Consider the following 19,911-nt stretch of genomic DNA (forward strand, 5'->3'; position numbering starts at 1 on the left):
ATTATTTGTAGCCAATGTTATATAGGTCCTGTTGTTCTTTTTCAATTTTGGGCAGGGTGCTATATAAATAAATTGTGTTCTAATTAGTATTTTTATTTTTTTCTTTTGATGGCCCATTTTTTAAAACTAGAGCAGTTCTATATAAGGCAATTAATATATTGCATAATTCAGTGTAGAATATGTATTGCTGTTTTCTTCACATATATGTTTAAAAATATTAGGTTGGCTTAAATGTTTATTCTAAATTGGTTTAGAACAATATTGCACACATGCATAGTACATTTTAAAAAACGTAATCACTTTTATTATTAACGTTTTACTAAACTCTAACGTGGTGTAAACATTATATTGTATAGTTCGTTTCATGAATGTAAACGAAAAACTATTTTCAATTAACACAGATCTTGATGATTTTGATTTTGTCGACATTTTAAATGGTTCCCACAGACCCGAACACAACATAAATGTTAATAGTGTATTTCACAGAAACGATCCGTATTGTTTACGTTGATGTATGACACAACATGATGGCAGAAACCCTATGAACTTCGCAATGATGCATATTATTTGGTTTCTAAACGGGTCTTTGACCCGACGTTACTTTCCGGGCTTTGCTGAGACTTGCCGAAACCTTCCAAAAGTAATTTTACGAAGTCAGTCCTGAAACGAAGGTGATGCCACTTTTGGGTCTAAAACTTCGGGTCTGAAACTGCGGTGACGTATGGTGCTGTGGCTCTGCAAGTGGATGCTACTCAATTTGGGACATGCTGCCCAATGGGACTACAATTTCCAGTGTTATCTGCATATGGTTGCATGAATGCAATGGCTTATTCATTCTGCTGCCTACTGTATCGGGGAACATACAGCCTGAAATATTTAATTCATGGTTACTTTTAACAAGCATCATTTTACCTATTTCTACAGCAAGTTAACTAGTTGAACAATCTCACACATGGCAGCGGTGTTGTAGCTAAGAGACTTCATGGAGTACCCCTCTCAGAAAATGAAACTAGTCATTTAGGTAGATTAAATAATATGAACTCCTTGGGCTTCCAATTCATAAATCTATGCATAATTGTGGTACTTAAAATTTGATTAATTTTTTTAACATGTCCTCAGTGGATTGAACACAAGGGAAAAGGAGATGCTAATCTTAAAACTGCATGGAACATGACCAGCACTTGGCACAACAGCAGGGCTTAGAATGCAAAGAGATGGTATAAAAAGCAAGATAATGCTTAAATTTAAATTTTAGAAGTAGTGGAACAGCATTCCTGACCACTTTAAAGAATGAAAGTTTTTGAAATAATGCAGTTCTGTAAGAAAGAGTAGATTAAAATATTTCCACAGTAATGTAGATAACTGATATCCAGCTTAATCTATAAAAAGAGTTTAATTGTCATTACTATTGCTGAAGATGGTGCAACCATTTATTAAAAGCAGAGAACAATTACCTTTTCACACAGTACCAGTTCATGTTGAACAATGTTTTGTTTATTCAGTAAATTACATAAATATAAAAATGTGTTATTTATTCACTCTGTGGCTTTTAGATTTTGGTTGAAAACATGAAAGCATTCAATGTAAAAACAATGTGCATTAATAAAGGAAAGTAGCATGTGTCCAAGTACATTGTCATAGCTCTGTAATTATCTTCATTGCTAATTTGAATTAAAATCTCCTTAACATGATTATTTTATCATTTGTTTTATTTGAAATTCACAATTCACTGTTTTCTACATTGTATTTTTTTTCTTTCAGCACTTTATTGTGGCATTTCAATGGCAGGAGAGGTTGTAAAAAGGAGGTCAAAATGAACTCAGAACCAATTTTAGAGGAGATTTTAATAAAACGTTCACAACAGAAGAAAAGAACATCACCACTTAACTACAAAGAAAGAGTTTTTGTTCTGACAAAGTCAAAGTTAACATACTATGAAGGACGACCTGAGGTATTTTTTTATTGTTTTATATGTTGTTGCACATAAACAGCTTGCAGTCCTGTGATCTGTGGCTATGTGGTGGTCGTCGATGCTCAGGTTGTCTTTCACAAAAACAAGTTCACAGGATCATTGTCATTTCCTGTCTCAGCTCACACGAAAATAGGAAATGTTAGATTTAACCAAGACTCAGGTCACATGTATTTCCTAATGTATTTTTTTTTCAGTTGGTTTAATAAAATGCATTTATGTTAGTTTACAAATGTTACCACGTTTTCTGTTCTCTCATAATGCATTGAATTTAGTGTACTGTGAATGAGGGACCTTAAAGATGGACCACCTGTATCTTAAAGGGCAGCCAGTGCTGCCGGTTTCTATAAATGGACAAAATAAGTAACAGTTCACGATATGACCTTTATTTTCCTGATCTACAAAATTATTCAGACAGAAATGGTAATGGTGTTTTAGGCAGTTATGTAATGCATTCTGTCATTCATTTAACATTACATTAAATTGAACTTGTAATGTGAGTGCAATTCATTGTGAAGTTGTTTGTATAATATTCTGTGAAGTAAAGTGATTAGAATGGTTTTGTTTGGAAAGGGTTTTTTTTTTTGGTGAAACAGATAAGAAGAGGGGCAATTAATAAATTCAGGTGTATTTACCTTATGCTTACTTGGAATTTTTTCTTACTTTTTATCTGATTTTTTTTTTGTCTTCTCAGCCTTAAAATTATAACAGCCTTCACGTCAGTAACTTTCACTACAATAATTCCTCCTAAACTATAAAATGTCATTATGTTACTAGAAGCACAGATAAAACTGTAAAAATGTGAAAGTTATAAGGACGTATAAACTATTACTTAAAACTGTACTCAGAAACAATGATTCTAAAACCAGAGCAAAATAATGGGTTTATTAGATTAGGAAGGACCTCAACATGGGAACCAATAGTGTCAAGCAAAAAGTTGCAGTTCAAGTGACTATGCATTGTGGTATACCACCTTAAGTGTGGAATGGTCCAGTGGTACATTCAGCTAAGCACTCCTCCCCAGAGTCAGCTCATAGTGGGTGTGGAACAGTTTCTTTTTGGTGTCCCACATACTGTATGTTCTTTTGAAGAAGGTTCAGAGAATAATGCTGTTGTAATGCTGACATTAAATTAAATCTGTGTATTGGGCATTGACCTATTGTGAAATGAAGGGGGACACTATCTCTTCAGTACATAGTTATATGGCAGACTGCCTTTGTTAAGTAGCACACATGACCACCTACTGTATCATATATAATTTGATAGTATCCGTATGTATGGTGTTCGCGTCAATACCCCGTATGTATGACGATGTATGGTGTTTGAGTCAATACCCCGTATCTATGGTGTTCGCGTCAATACCTCGACTCAATACAAGTTAGAACCATGCAATGGAACTCTGTCTCTGTAGTTAGAACATAACGTGGCAAACGCGGACGCAGTATTGCATGATTGGCTAAGAATGTTCGAATGCTACAGTGACGCCGCTGGACGGCCGAGTATAGTTAAGTCGGTGTTGGTTCGAGCAGATAACAGTAAGTTCGGTTGGTTTTTGGAACGTTGGTTTGGTGGGGTGTACTTTCCAGGACTAACATCGTCGACTGACTTAAACCCTTCGACAGCTCCGGAACCGTAAGTAATATAGAACATATCGCCATTTGCTTGGTACGTCGAAATCTATCTTTGGGCAGTTCGGTTTTGGCATCCGTCCTTCTGACATCTATTGGCAAACTGAGTAATGACGGCTGGGTATTAACAGCGGTCATTGTTTAAATTTTAGCCGATCTCAGATCTAAAATGACCACACCAACATAAATATTACTCCGACTCTGATTAGAGTTGTAAAATACGGTTTGTTTTGAAAATTTATTTGCCGGAAAAAATCAAATGAGGTGCGCCGAAGAGCTGAGTTCACATATCGCAGCCCCGTTTAAACAGGAAGCTCTTCATTACATTGGCCGAAAAGGTCTATTTTAAGCACAAATCAGTGCCATGATAACAAAATCATTTCAAGGACTTAAAATAAAAACAAATAATTCTTTGCAGAGAAAGTATGGATTTCACAAATGTAGAATTTGTAGCCCAATTCGATCGGGCTCCCAGTTGCTATGTTTCTTTAAATTGCCAAGAGATGGTGGAAGTGTCCAAGTATGAGAAGGCCGACCATAGACATAGAATTACTAAACGCTGCATGACAAGCACCATTGTACGTCAACGTCGCCGCCGCATTGCGAGTGGCACTGCTGTGGAGTGAAGTAATGGATAAAGATGCCCCACGCATGTGCTGCTTGGGATTGTACAAACCGCTGTACGCTCCAAACCAGATCCCAGGAGATTACATTTCATAGGTGAGGCTGAACAATTCTTTTGGTTATATTTCACCATTAGAAAATCCCATTTTATAATCTTAGCACTCAAGGTCACCTTACAATAAAATTAAACAACATTAGTAAAATTAGAACAAGAGAATGATAAATCAAACATCAATAATTAGCAAACAAACAAAGATAACTGCCAGTAACAGTGCAAAATTCAAAATTGGTATACCAGTTTGAAAAGAAAGTTCTGAGGGAAGTTTTAAAATGTGTTATTGAATCAAGCTGATGTATATGAGCTGGAAGAGAATTCCAGAGTTGAGGAGCACTATGAGAAACGCTCGAGCTCCCATAGAACAGAGTCTGACGTGTAGTACAGAAAGTAGAGCTGCAGATGAGGATCTCAGTGAGTGAGAGGGGTGTCAGTCTGTAGGAGATCAGTGAGGTTGTGGAGAGCTTTAAATGTTAAGAGCGGTATTTTGTATTATATTCTGTAGTGAACAGGGAGCCAGTGAAGCTGAAAGAGAATCGGTGTAATATGTTCACTGGATTTAGAACAGCAGGTTATTATCCTGGCAGCAGAATTTTGAAGACGTTGTAAGCGATGGATAAGTTTTTGTGGGATGCCAGATAGAATAGCATTAATAGTAATCTATATGTGAGGTGACTTGGGCATTAATCAATACTTCAGTACTGTGTTGCATAAGAACAGGACAAAGTCTAAAAATGTTTCGGAGATGGAAGAAGGCAGTCAGCGAAATGTTACTTATATGGGAGGAATTATTTAATAATAATAATAATAATAATTATTATTATTAGTATTATTAGTATTATTTAATAATTGCCTTTATTAGTGTATAAATGGATATAAATAATTACATTTAAATGATTCGCCAAAATCTGTTGTATGTAAACGATACTGTTTTAAACGTTATTGTTTTTTCATCAGAAAACCCAGTTTTCCACGTCTACGTGTATTAGTTTAAATGGCACTTTTACCACTCGCAATAGGGCAGACGCGCTGACGTATCGTGCTGACTGGGCAACACAGTGAATGCGGCATCTATCTATATATGTCTATGATTTGTTCACTTTCCGACGTAGTGTAAATAAAGTAAATTCATCTCACTGTGGTGCGTATTCAGTACGTAATACCATGTAACACATTATAATTCTCCTGCTTTACGCGAATATACTCATGCCACCGAAAAAAAGATGTACAATTCCAAAGTCCACTTCAGATGCCAGAGAAAAGTCTATTTCAAGGGCATCTCAAATGCCACAGCAGACACAATCCAAAGTGGACGAACTTACAATAAAATGTAAATCAGAAAACTGTTTGTTCTATTTCTATGTTCTGTTTCTTTCATTTGGGAAATTCACCAGTTATAGATTCCCGGGCAACGCCGGGTATTCCTGCTAGTTATAAATGATTGTGCTCCACACCATGACTCGTTTTGTGTTCAAGAATGTTTCCTAGATTACATCACTGTTGATTAGAACACCCAAAGGGTAGTCAATGGGGATGAACTGATTATAGTCAATAGTATCCCAGGCTATTCCAGCCAAATGCAGTGAGTGATGGTGACTAGTCATCCAGACAATCTGTTTTTAACTTTGCATTGGATTATCATCATTATGTGTCAGTGAACATTTACTACATTTTCAGAATTATTTCTGCCTTATAGGACTGACTGCCAGAAAGGATTTAGTTTAGTCAACAAAGCATAGTTAAAAATCAATTGGTGTGTACTGTATTTAAATGACACAATTACAGTTAATCAAGTAATTAAATCATCAATAAGGACTCAAGTAATTATTTAACTTTGGAAATAATGCTGGGAGTACACAAAAAGCTTGGTACGTGAAAGATTAATGTCTTAATATTATTTCATTGTTTGGACAGTATACAGATAGAAATTATATACTTTCAGTTGTCTCAGTCTGCTGATTCCTTAAATGATTCCAAAAAAGATAACTCTTACAATTTGAAAAATTCTCCAATTATAACCATTATTCTACATACTTTAATCAGTTTTTATATGATGTGTCATTTTCTGTCCATATTTAGGCTGGTTAGAAATTTCACTTTAACGAATCTATGTATTTTAATTGAATTAAATTAATTATTTTATTGGCGCCACATGATTTTATTTTTAGTCACATATGTCCAACAAAATCTTGGTACAGTACAAGAAAAAAACAGATTTTTTACTTTTTAGTGCTTCTTTGAATAAAATCTTGTGACTTAAAAATCTTTTTTTTTTATATATTTCTTCCCTTTTTGACTTTCCAGTCTGTAGCTGGTTGTGGATTACCATGTTAAGATAACTGGTTGCTGAATTCACTTGAATGCAGTTTTTGGTGATATTTTAGCAATTTTTAATAATTCACTTTAATTTAGAAGGCCATGCATTGACATTTTCCAATCATTTCATATATTGTAATAATGGTCTTCAGATTTCCACGTTATTTCTTCATCTCACAGAAACTGAACCACTGTATGCTGCTGTTGCATAGTGATGGTATTAAATGAACAAGCTAAAACTAACCTGCCCTATCATCACTGGTAAAAGACATTGGAAGAAACAAGGCCAAACATTTTGCTCTAGTCAAGTGCTGTCCCATTCGTAATATGTCAAATGCATTTATATCAAAAATAACATAAGCCTTTTGGGATACTTTTTGAATCGACATTATGTATACAGGTCACATAATAAGAGCAGTTTACTTTTGTGTGTGTGTGTGTGTGTGTGTGTGTGACCTCTAAATGTAGTACCTTAGCCATGAGCTCAGTCATTGTGCCTGTGTTTCTCAACTCCATGTCTATTGCAGAAAACCCTGGTGCTGTTGCTTCACCACTTAATCGCTGTACTGCATCACTTTAATGGTCCTCCTATGTGAATTGCACCTGATTTTAACCCATCTAAATCCAGTTTTAGGGATGGAGGGAGTTGCAACTCTTTCTGACAACACTGTGCAGATGGTAGGACCATCATGTTATAGGTCTGCCTTTATTATAGCACTCATAAAAGCATGAACTATCACAAACTATTTTTAAAGACAAAATAATTATTATAATGCAGCATAAAATATACAACATGATCAGTAAAATAAAACCATCATAGCAAAAAAAAATTACATGATAATAGTATCCAACCATTTTTTATAATAGAATGTACTGTAAACATATAACGTAGAGCACTGCTTAGGGTATTTTAGGACCACCATTCCTTCTTTCATAATTTGGATCTCATTTAATACATTCACTTTGTATAATCAAACATATCTTGGTTATTATTAGAATGTAGTCATCATAATTACTGTATATTTGAATGGTAACCACAAACACGTGAGTAAAGTTTTTTCACGAAATATGTCTAAAGCATTTCCTGTTGTTCAACAATACCATTGTCTGCCCCTTTTCAAAACCTTCTGAAACATTAAATTGACACTAGAGTAAAACCACACATCATTTTAAAATGTTCTTTTAAAGCAAAAAGGGGAAAGCATTTTAAAATATGATTTTTATAGCAGGAATTATTGAATTTTATACAACACTTTTCAAAGTAATGAGTGACCTTTTAAATGAACAATGCAGCAAAATAATATAGTTGTGACAGTAATCAGGGAGTAAAGCTGGTTATTTGGGACAGGGTAGACAGCCAGTTTGTCTCCACTCCATTTATCTCTTTATTACAAGGGACAGATACTGGTGGTACTCTTTCCTCCTGATCTGAGACACAGAAATTGTACTCCTTTATTTAGTCTAGTTGCAAAATCTTCTCTGACATTGTTTCTTTCACTTTTATTTGGAGCCTTATATTGTTCCTGTTCAGAAATATGCCTCACTTGTTGCAGTCACACCAACTTGGCCTCTTAATTTCCTTATTTCAGCAACACAGACAAAGTTAACAATTGTTTTTATGTCAACAGAGTTTAAAAACCCATAGATACTGATTAATTAGTATTACTTAAAAGAACACAAGGAGAAATGTTTCAGCCAGTAAGGGTAGTTAAACGAGAACAAAAAGTAAACATGTTAATTGCTAATATTTTCTGTGGTATTTTTTCTTACATTTCATATACAGTAATCCCTCCTCCATCGCGGGGGATGCGTTCCAGAGCCACCCGCGAAATAAGAAAACCATATGTTAGTAGAAACCATAAGTAGAAACCATATGTTTATATGGTTATTTTTATATTGTCATGCTTGGGTCACAGATTTGCGCAGAAACACAGGAGGTTGTAGAGAGACAGGGACGTTATTCAAACACTGCAAACAAACATTTGTCTCTTTTTCAAAAGTTTAAACTGTGCTCCATGACAAGACAGAGATGACAGTTCAGTCCCACAATTAAAAGAATGCAAACATATCTTCCTCTTCAAGGTAGCAAACAAATCAATGGGGCTGTTTGCTTTTAAGTATGCGAAGCACCGCGGCACAAAGCTGTTGAAGGCGGCAGCTCACACCCCCTCCGTCAGGAGCAGAGAGAGAGAGAGAGAGAGAGAGAGACAGATAAAAAAATCAATACGTGCCCTTCGTGCTTTTAAGTATGCGAAGCACTGTGCAGCATGTCGCTTCACGAAGCAGCTGCACAGAAGGTAGCCAACGTGAAGATAATCTTTCAGCATTTTTAGACGAGCGTCCGTATCGTCTAGGTGTGCGAACATCCCCCCTGCTCAATCCCCCTACGTCAGGATCAGAAAAAGTCAGCGCAAGAGAGAGAGAGAGAGAGAGAGAAAAGTACGTTGGGTAGCTTCTCAGCCATCTGCCAATAGCGTCCCTTGTATGAAATCAACTAGGCAAACCAACTGAGGAAGCATGTACCAGAAATTAAAAGACCCATTGTCCACAGAAATCCGCGAACCAGCAAAAAATCCGCGATATATATTTAAATATGCTTACATATAAAATCCGCGATAGAGTGAAGCCGCGAAAGGGGAAGCGCGATATAGCGAGGGATCACTGTAGTTTTCTATTAAAGTATCAGTCATTCAGATCATAATATATCTATCATTCAGATTATAACAAAGTGTTGTTCATTGCAACACTGCTCACATCTGAACATCCCAATATATTTGTACTTAACCATATTTGTCTACAGGCTATTGACAACACTTTTCAATGTTTTTTTTGTTTGTTTGTTTTTTAGTATTAAATATGTTCCGTGGGTCCGTAGGTTATGTCTTACTTATGAAAAATTCCCTCCAAAAAGCAAAGTATGTGTTATCAAATGTCAATAGTTTTTCCTTCTTTCTACAGGCTTAATTTTTGGCTATAGCTATTACAAGATATATGATTTTCTAGTTTTGCTAATTCAGTCTCATTTATTTATTATTGTTATGAAAGTTCTTAGAAAAATTGACATAGTTAACAGAAAGGAATCGGGGATAGATGACTATGCTAACTGTATTATTGCTGTGTCAATATACACTTGATTTACGTGGAGCTAATATGTAAAAATAGGTGAGTCAGTATTCATAGTTGAAAGTCACTGTAATTTAGACAAGTGTACAGTTTGCTTCTTTAATAATGCTTTACTTTGTATTTGGCCCCCCTTTTAGGTTACTTTTTCAGCCAATTGATGTCCTGAAATTAATTTAGTCTTGTAGCAAAAGAAGGGCAAAAATCTTAATAAATTACCCTGGAGAGAGAAACAGTCAGGAAGCTTGTGTGGGCAGGAGGCGCTCAGTAAGAGGAAGGGTGTAAGAAGGTAGCTTTCCTTTTTCTTGATACTGGGTTCACACAAGTGAAGTATATGAGAAAAGTTTGGGTCATATTACTTTGTTTGTATGAGGCAAAGCCAGACAGATTGCAAATACACCTGACACTGCTAGCACTTCACTTGTGTTAAGTTCCTGGAGAAGTCTTACTGGATTGTGCATAATTCGTAGTATTACAGGACAAAGTGAGCATTGCCCTTGCTGCTTGACTTTAGTGGCAAACCAGAGCTGTTAAGGAAACAGATTTAACTGGAATGCAGATATCTAGGTTTATCTTCCCATGGCTTGCATTTCAAAATAAGTGACTTAACTCTTCCTACCAGCCTTTACTTCAGCTGATAACACAGATATAAATCAGGGTTGGGCAGACATCTTTGCAGAGGCCCCTCTGCAAACGTCTTGAGTCACAAGGCACAAATTGAATTCAAACAAGAACAAAGACCTATAATTCAAAGAATGACAACTGGAATGGACAGGAAAACTGACCGACTGTATGAGAAAACACTGATTTTGTAACTTTTGTGACTTTAATCCAATCACAAGAGGGCAGACATTCTTTAAAAACTAGTTGCACCTGTATTTCTGTTGAGGAACTCAGAAAGGAAGACATGGATTTTCTCACTGAGCTCCCTGGAGACTCAGTCAAGGCACTCTCTCTAAAAACTATCTCACTCTGCAAAATGACTGTCTAAAACCTCTCTCTAACACCATGCAGCCAAAGAGCTGTTTCGTCTTTGAGGAACTGATGTCATCTTTAAAGATAGTAAAACTAGAACTCTAAATAACCAGGAAACAGCCAGCCTCATTATGCCAGATTAGGTTCTATCTGCTTATCTATATCTCTATCTATATGTTTGTCTGTGTAGTCTGTGTGCCTCCTGTCTATATATATATATATATATATATATATATATCTATATATATATATATATATATATATATATATCTATATATATATATATAGATATATATATATGCAGTAATCATATTTCTGTAATCCTTGTGTTTATCAGTCTTCTTCTTCTTCTTTTGGCTGCTCCCATTAGGGGTCGCCAGAGTGAATAATTTTTTCCATATCTTCCTGTCTTCTGTATCTTGCTCCAGTTTTGGTGTTTATCAGTAAATTGTATTATTCTGATTCTTAAAATGAGTGTGCCTCAGTTACCTTGATGTAAGTGTAATGACCAGAGATCTAACTATTACAACAGAGAAAAGTGAGGTAAATAAAGTCAGAGCCTTAACAAATTATTTAATTACCAGTATTGCCGGAGTCAAAATGGACAATTAATTAACCAAGCTAAATTTCTCCTCATTTCCTACAGTACTTGGCCTAGTTAGATTTACATGGAACTCAAACTTGAGCTTGTGTTTATAATAGTACAATTTTCTGTGTTTTGAATAATGATCTGCTCTGTTGGCAGAAAGAAAACCGGGGGGGTATTTTCCGTACGTCGCTTAAATCATCTGAGATCAGATGCCTCATCTTGGATGAGTTAATGCCGGTGAAACTCATCCGGGATAAGTCGGTTTTTCAAACGCAGCCGTGTAGTAGATTAGTCTAGCTGGATCTAATCATCCAAGACGAATGCGTGCGCCCGTGCTCATTGAAAAGCCCATATATATTGAGTCTAGAAAACATGATCAGCAAGTCTTTGATAGGCTGCAACAAAATGACGAACGGGCGCATTTTTTTTTTCACACAAGCGGAGCAAGACCTTTCATTCGAAGGACATGAAGAATTTAAAGATTTAATATGCACAAGGGATAACACTGCAAAAGCAGCCCAAACCAGAAAAGATGGCTGGCAAAAAGTGGCCGACAAATTAAATGCGTGTGCATTGTAGTTACTGAAAGCAGCGTTTCATTTCCTATGTGTCAGATTAATTATTATTTATTATGTCATAATTCCAGATCAAACGTGAGCACAAGGAGAACACAGGAACAGGTTAAAGTGAAGTACAAGAATATACTTCAAACTGGTAAATATTGGTATATAACTATTTAAAGAATTGATGACATAAAGAATCATATATAATGTAAAGAACATTAATTTTAAAGCTAATAAGAAGGCAGACAAGCAAAAAACAGGTGGAGGTCCACGTGGTCCAGACCTAACCCCTGCAGAAGAGTTGGCTGTCCAGCAAAATGCCCATCGCCCTATTTCTGAGGGCATTCCATGGGGAAGCTCCTCCTCAGAACCAGTGGCAGAATGCAGTGGTAACTTCATTTCAGGTAAAGGATGGTCATTGCATATATTTGTCCTCAATGTGTGCCATAGGTATGTTCTATATAGCCCTCTTTTTTTTGTTGGGTCAGTTGCAGGGAATGTCATATACCTAGAACCTGTGTCTGACCAACGAGATATTGACGAAGGTCAAATATTTGATGAAAACATTGTGTCTGATTATTCATCAGGAGGAGAGATACATTTTCCAAATAATGTTTGATCAAACTCCACTCTGATCAGTCCCATGTGCCCCAATCACATTTGGAAAACCTGGGTAATGAGAATGTTAGGCTGATTGTGAGATTCTTTATGGAACTGTGGGTGTTTTTACCTGTGTATTACCTACCTGCAATGGCAATGAAACGCCTCTTCTGTCTGCACACGGGTGTCCAGGAAACACTTTGAAAACCCAAAGGAAATCTTTCAGAGCCAAACAGACTTTATGAATTGCCTGGCAAACTGCACTTTTAGATAGATTTTCTGCATCACCTACAATATATAAAAAAACTGCCACTTGCAAAAAACCTCAAAGCAATGCCTACTGTCTGTGTGGTTGTGAGAGCCCGACTTCGCCAAGTTTGACTTCGAATATAAGGTCCTAATAAATTTTTGAGGTACAATATTGCTCCTCGGCTAAAGCGGTATCTTTTGAAAAGAATTTCCTCCGGGAGCAATAAAGGATCTTGCCGATCGTGCAAACCCCTCTCTATATGAAATTCTCTTCTTATAATTTGCATACCGATATCAATTGGTCACTCATTCATGAACGGCGAAGTCATGACTGAATGAATTCCATGCATGGACACTGATTAAGTGTGTGAGCTAATCCTTGTTTACATCGAACAAACCTGCTCTGAGCAGGTTTGAGGATTAGGATGTGTTGCTATGACAACACTTCCAGCAAGAGTTTCGAAAAACCGACAGATCCAGGATCACGCCAAATCGTCAACAATTACATCCGGCTAAACGAGTAATCCACGTACGAAAAATACCCCCCAGGTGCTTGCTTTGAGTGAGAAAAGGAAAGAGAGAGTGACTGCATTTTTATTATGCTGTTTATTAAAAAAATTAATCTCTCTTTAGTTCAGTTACTGCAATTTTTGCTAAATTTCTTGAGACAGTTGTCAAGAGCTTGGCTCAGCTGAAAATATGGGTAATTAAATGTAGCTTGCTATCTGCTGCTATTTAGTTACAAGACACTTGGAAATGAGCTCTTTCTCTGGCAAGAAATATTGTCATTAACATTTTCGAATTAAGGATATTATAATCTGTAACTAAGGAACTGGACCATCCAGCAGATGTCATCTGTGACTGAATAAAGACTATTTCAACCCTCCCGGGCTGTTATGCAAATAAAAATAATTTTAATTAAAAACTTATACTAGTTAGCTGAGAGCTGAATTGTTATTTGTTGTCTAGCTATGGTCCCTTAGGGGCACAAAACGGCACTTTTGTAAAGTCCTCTGTTGGTGGTAAAGCGCAGTTGAAATAAAGGATTGGAAATAAAAAACAGTCCCAGTCAATGAGTAGCCTGCCATTAAAGGACCCTAGGATTGAGTACACTGGGTGCAATATGAACAGCAAGACATATAAGAGGCTACAGGTAACAGTTGTGCAGTTGGTTTTGACATTTCTTCCTATCTCCGCATTAAGAAAAGAGGTTAGTTGGTACCTTTTGTGTTAGATGCATGTTACAGGTGATCTGATAACATGATAAAACATTTGGTGTATAAAAAAACTGAATTATAGTATGGGAAAGTAAAAAGAATAGTTGAATTTTTGTACTCCTCTGTCTACAGTGGCTTTGGTTTTGTTTGGAGCAGGTTAATTTTTATTCTTTCAAAATTTAAAATAAAAAACATTATCATTCATCATTCATTTTCATCCCTGTACAGGTTTCTAATGCAAATTATCCAAAAGACTTGTATGCAAAAGTGTGAAAAGAACTGATAATGTATAAAAGATGAGACCACAATTTTGAATATTTTAATCAGAGTAGTACACCAGTTGTTTCACTGTTTTCAGATAAGCACTGTATATAGCCTCTTTGTTGCTTTTTCTATAAATTTTAATGGTGCAAATGAAGCTTCTTTCACTGTTGTAATGCATTTCCCAACAGGTAAACAGTGAGTGAAGTCAAAAGATGGGGAACAGAAACTTTTTTTTTTTGCTGTTTGTAAGAAGTAGATTTATTTAAAATTAACTAACTATTTAAAGATAACTAACTTAACTAATGTAGACATACAAATGTCTCATATAGCACGGTACTGATGGTGTAGAGGAGTGACTGTAGTAGTGGCTATCTACCAAATTTTTCAAGATTTTGTTTACAAAATTAGTTCAATAACGCACCATTGTATAGGGTTGGTTTATGCCAGCATAGGGTCCATCTTTCGTAACCCTGAACTGGATTAAACGGGTTTAATGATAGATGCACAGTTACTCCAATAAAACATGTATAGCATAAGTCTGTTTTTGATGCCTCATTTTCTGGAGAATTCTGACTAAAACTGCTATGCAAGAGATTCTTTTACTCGACCTTCAGTTTTTTCTTTATTTATTTATCTACTGATTTGCTGAAATGTAATACTCCTTTGCCAATGTTTCTTTAGTCTGTAGTTTATTTTGTTGTGGAACATGTAGGGCTTTTGTCCTTTTAGAAATACCTTGAGTGCCTCTGCAGTATTCCTGTAGATATCTCCAGAGGCACATTGGTTTTTAAGAATATGTCAGTTTGTATAAAAAATAATTTTATAAATTCCTCAGTTGGTAGCATAAATGCATTAAGTTACCAACGGCAATGTGAAATGGTGAGGCATAATGATCTAAGTTTCAAAAATAAAAGGAACATGGTCAGCATTATCATATTTACAAGATGTTATTAAACTATTTTTAAAAAGTTGTTAATTCAAACATTGATGTGATGTTTTGTGGAGATCAAACAGTACTTTCTGGAACATAAATATAAATGTGCCAGAAAGAGTATGATCCTTACTAAATGGTGAGGTTTTCAGTATTGTAGTTACAGTGGGTAACAAACTATCTACTGTAGATAGGATTTGATGCACAGTTAAAGTCTGCAGTCATTATGAACATGTGTGATCTAATATTGGTGATTAATACAAAAGCCTTTGCCATTAATTCTTTATTATCTGTTGTAAAAAAGAGCTATATACAGTGCATCCGGAAAGTATTCACAGCGCATCACTTTTTCCACATTTTGTTATGTTACAGCCTTATTTCAAAATGGATTAAATTCATTGTTTTCCTCAGAATTCTACACACAACACCCCATAATGACAACGTGAAAAAAGTTTACTTGAGATTTTTGCAGATTTATTAAAAATAAAAAAATTGAGAAAGCACATGTACATAAGTATTCACAGCCTTTGCCATGAAGCTCAAAATTGAGCTCAGGTGCATCCTATTTCCCCTGATCATCCTTGAGATGTTTCTGCAGCTTAATTGAAGTCCACCTGTGGTAAATTCAGTTGATTGGACATGATTTGGAAAGGCACACACCTGTCTATATAAGGTCCCACAGTTGACAGTTCATGTCAGAGCACAAACCAAGCATGAAGTTAAAGGAATTGTCTGTAGACCTCCGAAATAGGATTGTGTCGAGGCACAAATCTGAGGAAGGTTACAGAAAAATTTCTGCTGCTTTGAAGGTCCCAATGAGCACAGTGGCCTTTATCATCCGTAAGTGGAAGAAGTTTGAAACCACCAGGACTCTTCCTAGAGCTGGCTGGCCATCTAAACTGAGCGATCGGGGGAGAAGGGCCTTAGTCAGGGAGGTGACCAAGAACCCAATGGTCACTCTGTCAGAGCTCCAGAGGTCCTCTGTGGAGAGAGGAGAACTTTCCAGAAGGACAACCATCTCCGCAGCAATCCACCAATCAAGCCTGTATGGTAGAGTGGCCAGACAGAAGCCACTCCTTAGTAAAAGGCACATGGCAGCCCGCCTGGAGTTTGCCAAAAGGCACCTGAAGGACTCTCGGAGCATGAGGAAGAAAATTCTCTGGTCTGATGAGACAAAGATTGAACTCTTTGGTGCGAATGCTAGGTGTCCTGTTTGGAGGAAACCAGGCACCGCTCATCACCAGGCCAATACCATCCCTACAGTGAAGCATGGTGGTGGCAACATCATGCTGTGGGGATGTTTTTCAGCAGCAGGGACTGGGAGACTAGTCAGGATAAAGGGAAAGATGACTGCAGCAATGTACAGAGACATCCTGGATGAAAACCTGCTCCAGAGAGCTCTTGACCTCAGACTGGGGCGACGGTTGATCGTTCAGCAGGACAACGACCCTAAGCACACAGCCAAGATATCAAAGGAGTGGCTTCAGGACAACTCTGTGAATGTCCTTGAGTGGCCCAGCCAGAGCCCAGACTTGATTCAGATTGAACATCTCTGGAGAGATCTTAAAATGGCTGTGCACCGACGCTTCCCATCCAATTTGATGGAGCTTGAAAGGTGCTGCAAAGAGGAATGGGCGATACTTTCCTAGGATAGGTGTGCCAAGCTTGTGGCATCATATTCAAAAAGACTTGAGGCTGTAATTGCTGCCAAAGGTGCATCGACAAAGTATTGAGCAAAGGCTGTGAAAACTTATGTATATGTGATTTCTCAGTTTTTTTATTTTTAATAAATTTGCAAAAACCTCAAGTAAACTTTTTTCACATTGTCATTATGGGGTGTTGTTGTGTGTAGAATTCTGAGGAAAAAAATGAATTTAATCTATTTTGGAATAAGGCTGTAACATAACAAAATGTGGAAAAAGTGATGCGCTGTGAATACTTTCCGGATGCACTGTATGTGCCCTACCCGACACAGACTTGCACGGAGGCACGTGTAAAACCAATAAAAAGATTAATTTTTCTTCAGCTGAGGTCCACGTCTTACCCGTGTCCCTCAGCCCTAACACAGTCCCCAAAGCACATCAAATAAATCAAAATAAAGCACACCACACTCTTCTTCTTCCTCCACCACTCCTCCCAGGCATCCTCGTCCTCCTCCTCCCAACTCTGGCTCCTAAGTGGTGGCTCTGGCTCCTTTTATTAGGCACCCAGGTGTGGTGAAAATACTGCCCACAAGGGCTCAGGAGTCCCAGCTGCAGGACCCAACAGGGCTGCACCAAACTCCAATTCCCGTGGAGCCCGTGCGGGAGACTGAGGCACCGCTCCAACCCAGGGGGGTTGCCATCTAGTATCCATGGGGAGATATTGAATAGTCCATGGCTGCTCCCACTGAACATACACTGAAGGGGCATCCCGGCCGGGCTTGGGCCCCGGCCATCCGCCACACTGTATTCAATGCATATTTATATTATCCAAATTTTATTTAGATTTATTCATATTGGCTACCACCATAAAACAGCATTCTTCAGGTTCCATTACTTTGCCAGTGTCTGCATAAGGAACTGCTTAAAAAATTTGAACTCTAAATGCACTGTCCCGTGGCTGTCATTGTGCTTCTGACTCAATTCTTGTAGTCCCAAACTCCAGAAATCACCATCTGTCTGCTGCAGCCAGGTGCTGCGTGGGTGTCCCCTTGGCCTGGTTCAGCTGCTTGTGTCCTTAACAATGAGGATCCCGCGAGCTGGGTCACCCTCGGGGAATCGCGTCACATGGCCTTAGTGCCGTAACTGATGCTCCCTCACAATGCAGTTAATGTGCTTCATTTGGGACTCGAGACACAAAGTCAAACCAGTGGTTTTTTCAGCAAAATAACAAAAAAAACTATTTGTATCTTTAGCCCCCTTAGTAAATATTTTGAGTTAAGGAGTGCCTTGGGTTGTATGCCCAGGGTTCACAATGTAAATAATGCAAAATAACAGCATTCTATTGGTTACTTGTTATTGACAGTTTTTATTGGATGCTACAAAAGTCTCATTCTATATTACATAAAGAGTGGGATTCTCATTATTTCATCCCATGGATGTAAAGACTTTTTGTCTTTAGCATTTTTGAAATGCTAATTCAGTATTTAAAGTTCACTATAATGTGCCTTTCCTAAATAGATGTTTGTTCAGTCTAAATCTAGAAAGCAATATGTCAGTACTAGGGATGTCACAAGTAATTCAGTACCAAGTTAATATCAAAGTTCCATAAATGTAACCGTACTAGATTTTTTATATCAGTAGTACCAAGTGAAAGTTGATACTATGCATATGCGTGACTGCAAGTAGATGAATTACTCCAGAACACACAATTATATGTGAGAAAAACACAGGAAAAAACTACATATAAAAATGTCTCAGAGTGGTGAAGGTGTTAATACAGCACCTCATTACATGTTGAAAACAAAAACAGCAGGAGTCATGTCTGGAAATGCTGTGTATTCAAAGCAATTGTAGCAGTCATGCTTATCTAAATAAAAAAAAGCCAAAACACATACATACATAAGTTTACTTATTAACACTTTTATCCCATTATAGAGTTAGTTCAGAAACATATTTGTGTGTGCTTTGAGAGCATTAGAGTGCAATGATGTGACTGATCAAAAACGTTTGTGTCAGAAAGCTGAAAGAGGAGACAAAATGACAAAAAGATTAATCTCTTTTTAATACCTTGTCCTGCACAGTCCCTAAAAAAGAACAGAGCCTTTACATTAATTTTCTGATTACACTGAACATATCTCAGATTTGCATTTAAGCATCTATTTATTTTCTAACCAGTTTGTACAGTTGGGTTGTGGGGAACTTTACACACCGACAGCACTCACAACAGTTGTAGCAACGAAACATCAAGCCACGTTTCAGATCAAGTGACAATTTGGCTTGTCTACACTAGGGATTAAATGAACTGCTCCATTTGTTAATACCAAAATAAAATTTACTTTTGTGTTTTTTTTACTTTTGTAATTTGTGTTTTGAAGCAGAGAATACTGCAAACATGCCAATCAACACGATGGGGAAAGACATCCATCCATCCATCCATTTTCCAACCCGCTGAATCCGAACACAGGGTCACGGGGGTCTGCCAGAGCCAATCCCAGCCAACACAGGGCACAAGGCAGGAAACAATCCTGGGCAGGGTGCCAACCCACCACAGGGGGAAAGACATACTTCATTGATATTTTTGGGTATGGTCTAGAATTTTTCAAGAAAGATGATCTTCACCCTAACTGGAAAGTATGGCAGCAAAACTGCCTGGATGACTGGTCAGAACATCAACTAGGCTGCAGCCTTGTGATCTTATATTGCAGGCAGTTGTTTAGCCCACCTTATATTTTGTAGCAGCTACTCTGATCCTTGTTGTGGAATCTAATAAATTTAGTCCTGTAGCAAAATTTAAATCAATTAATAACCTGAGGTAAAAAAGCATAATTAAAGAGTTAAAATCAGATTCTTAGCCATGGGTACCTGTATCAGTAACTTAATTCAAATTTAAACAATAATTATGATACCAGTTCAAAAACAACCTTTCAGCTTAAAGTGCTGTTTTGTAAACATTCGTTTTCTGGAAAATGAAGCTGCTTTGGTAAACAATATTGTATTAAGTACAAAATCTGGTTTGTGTCCTCTTTCTAAAACCTGGCTTAGTAAATACTTCCTTTAGCTGAGGCAGCACTAAATGTTTATACATTCCTTCATAAATCAAAATATAGTGGTTAAGGAGGTGTCCTTGGGATAATTCTGCGCAATGAACTGCAAACTGTTTCGTAGAAT

The 19,911-nt window shown here is 37.1% G+C and overlaps 1 protein-coding gene across 2 annotated transcripts in view; it reads left to right on the plus strand.

The window, feature by feature from the left end:
• The window catches only part of tec (tec protein tyrosine kinase), a 187,365-nt gene that overhangs the window by 39,987 nt on the left and 127,467 nt on the right, over nucleotides 1-19,911 (plus strand). The window contains exon 2 of one of the 2 annotated variants that reach the window (XM_028801906.2): nucleotides 1,762-1,951. In XM_028801906.2, coding sequence (XP_028657739.1) covers nucleotides 1,814-1,951 — 138 coding nt within the window. In that variant the 5' untranslated portion in view covers nucleotides 1,762-1,813. Of the gene's footprint in view, nucleotides 1-1,761; nucleotides 1,952-19,911 lie in introns of those variants that run through there. The other variant, XM_051928357.1, reaches the window with a different exon arrangement.

This window comes from Erpetoichthys calabaricus, chromosome 5 (genome assembly GCF_900747795.2).
Source record: "Erpetoichthys calabaricus chromosome 5, fErpCal1.3, whole genome shotgun sequence".
In the NCBI taxonomy this organism is placed as follows: domain Eukaryota; kingdom Metazoa; phylum Chordata; class Cladistia; order Polypteriformes; family Polypteridae; genus Erpetoichthys; species Erpetoichthys calabaricus.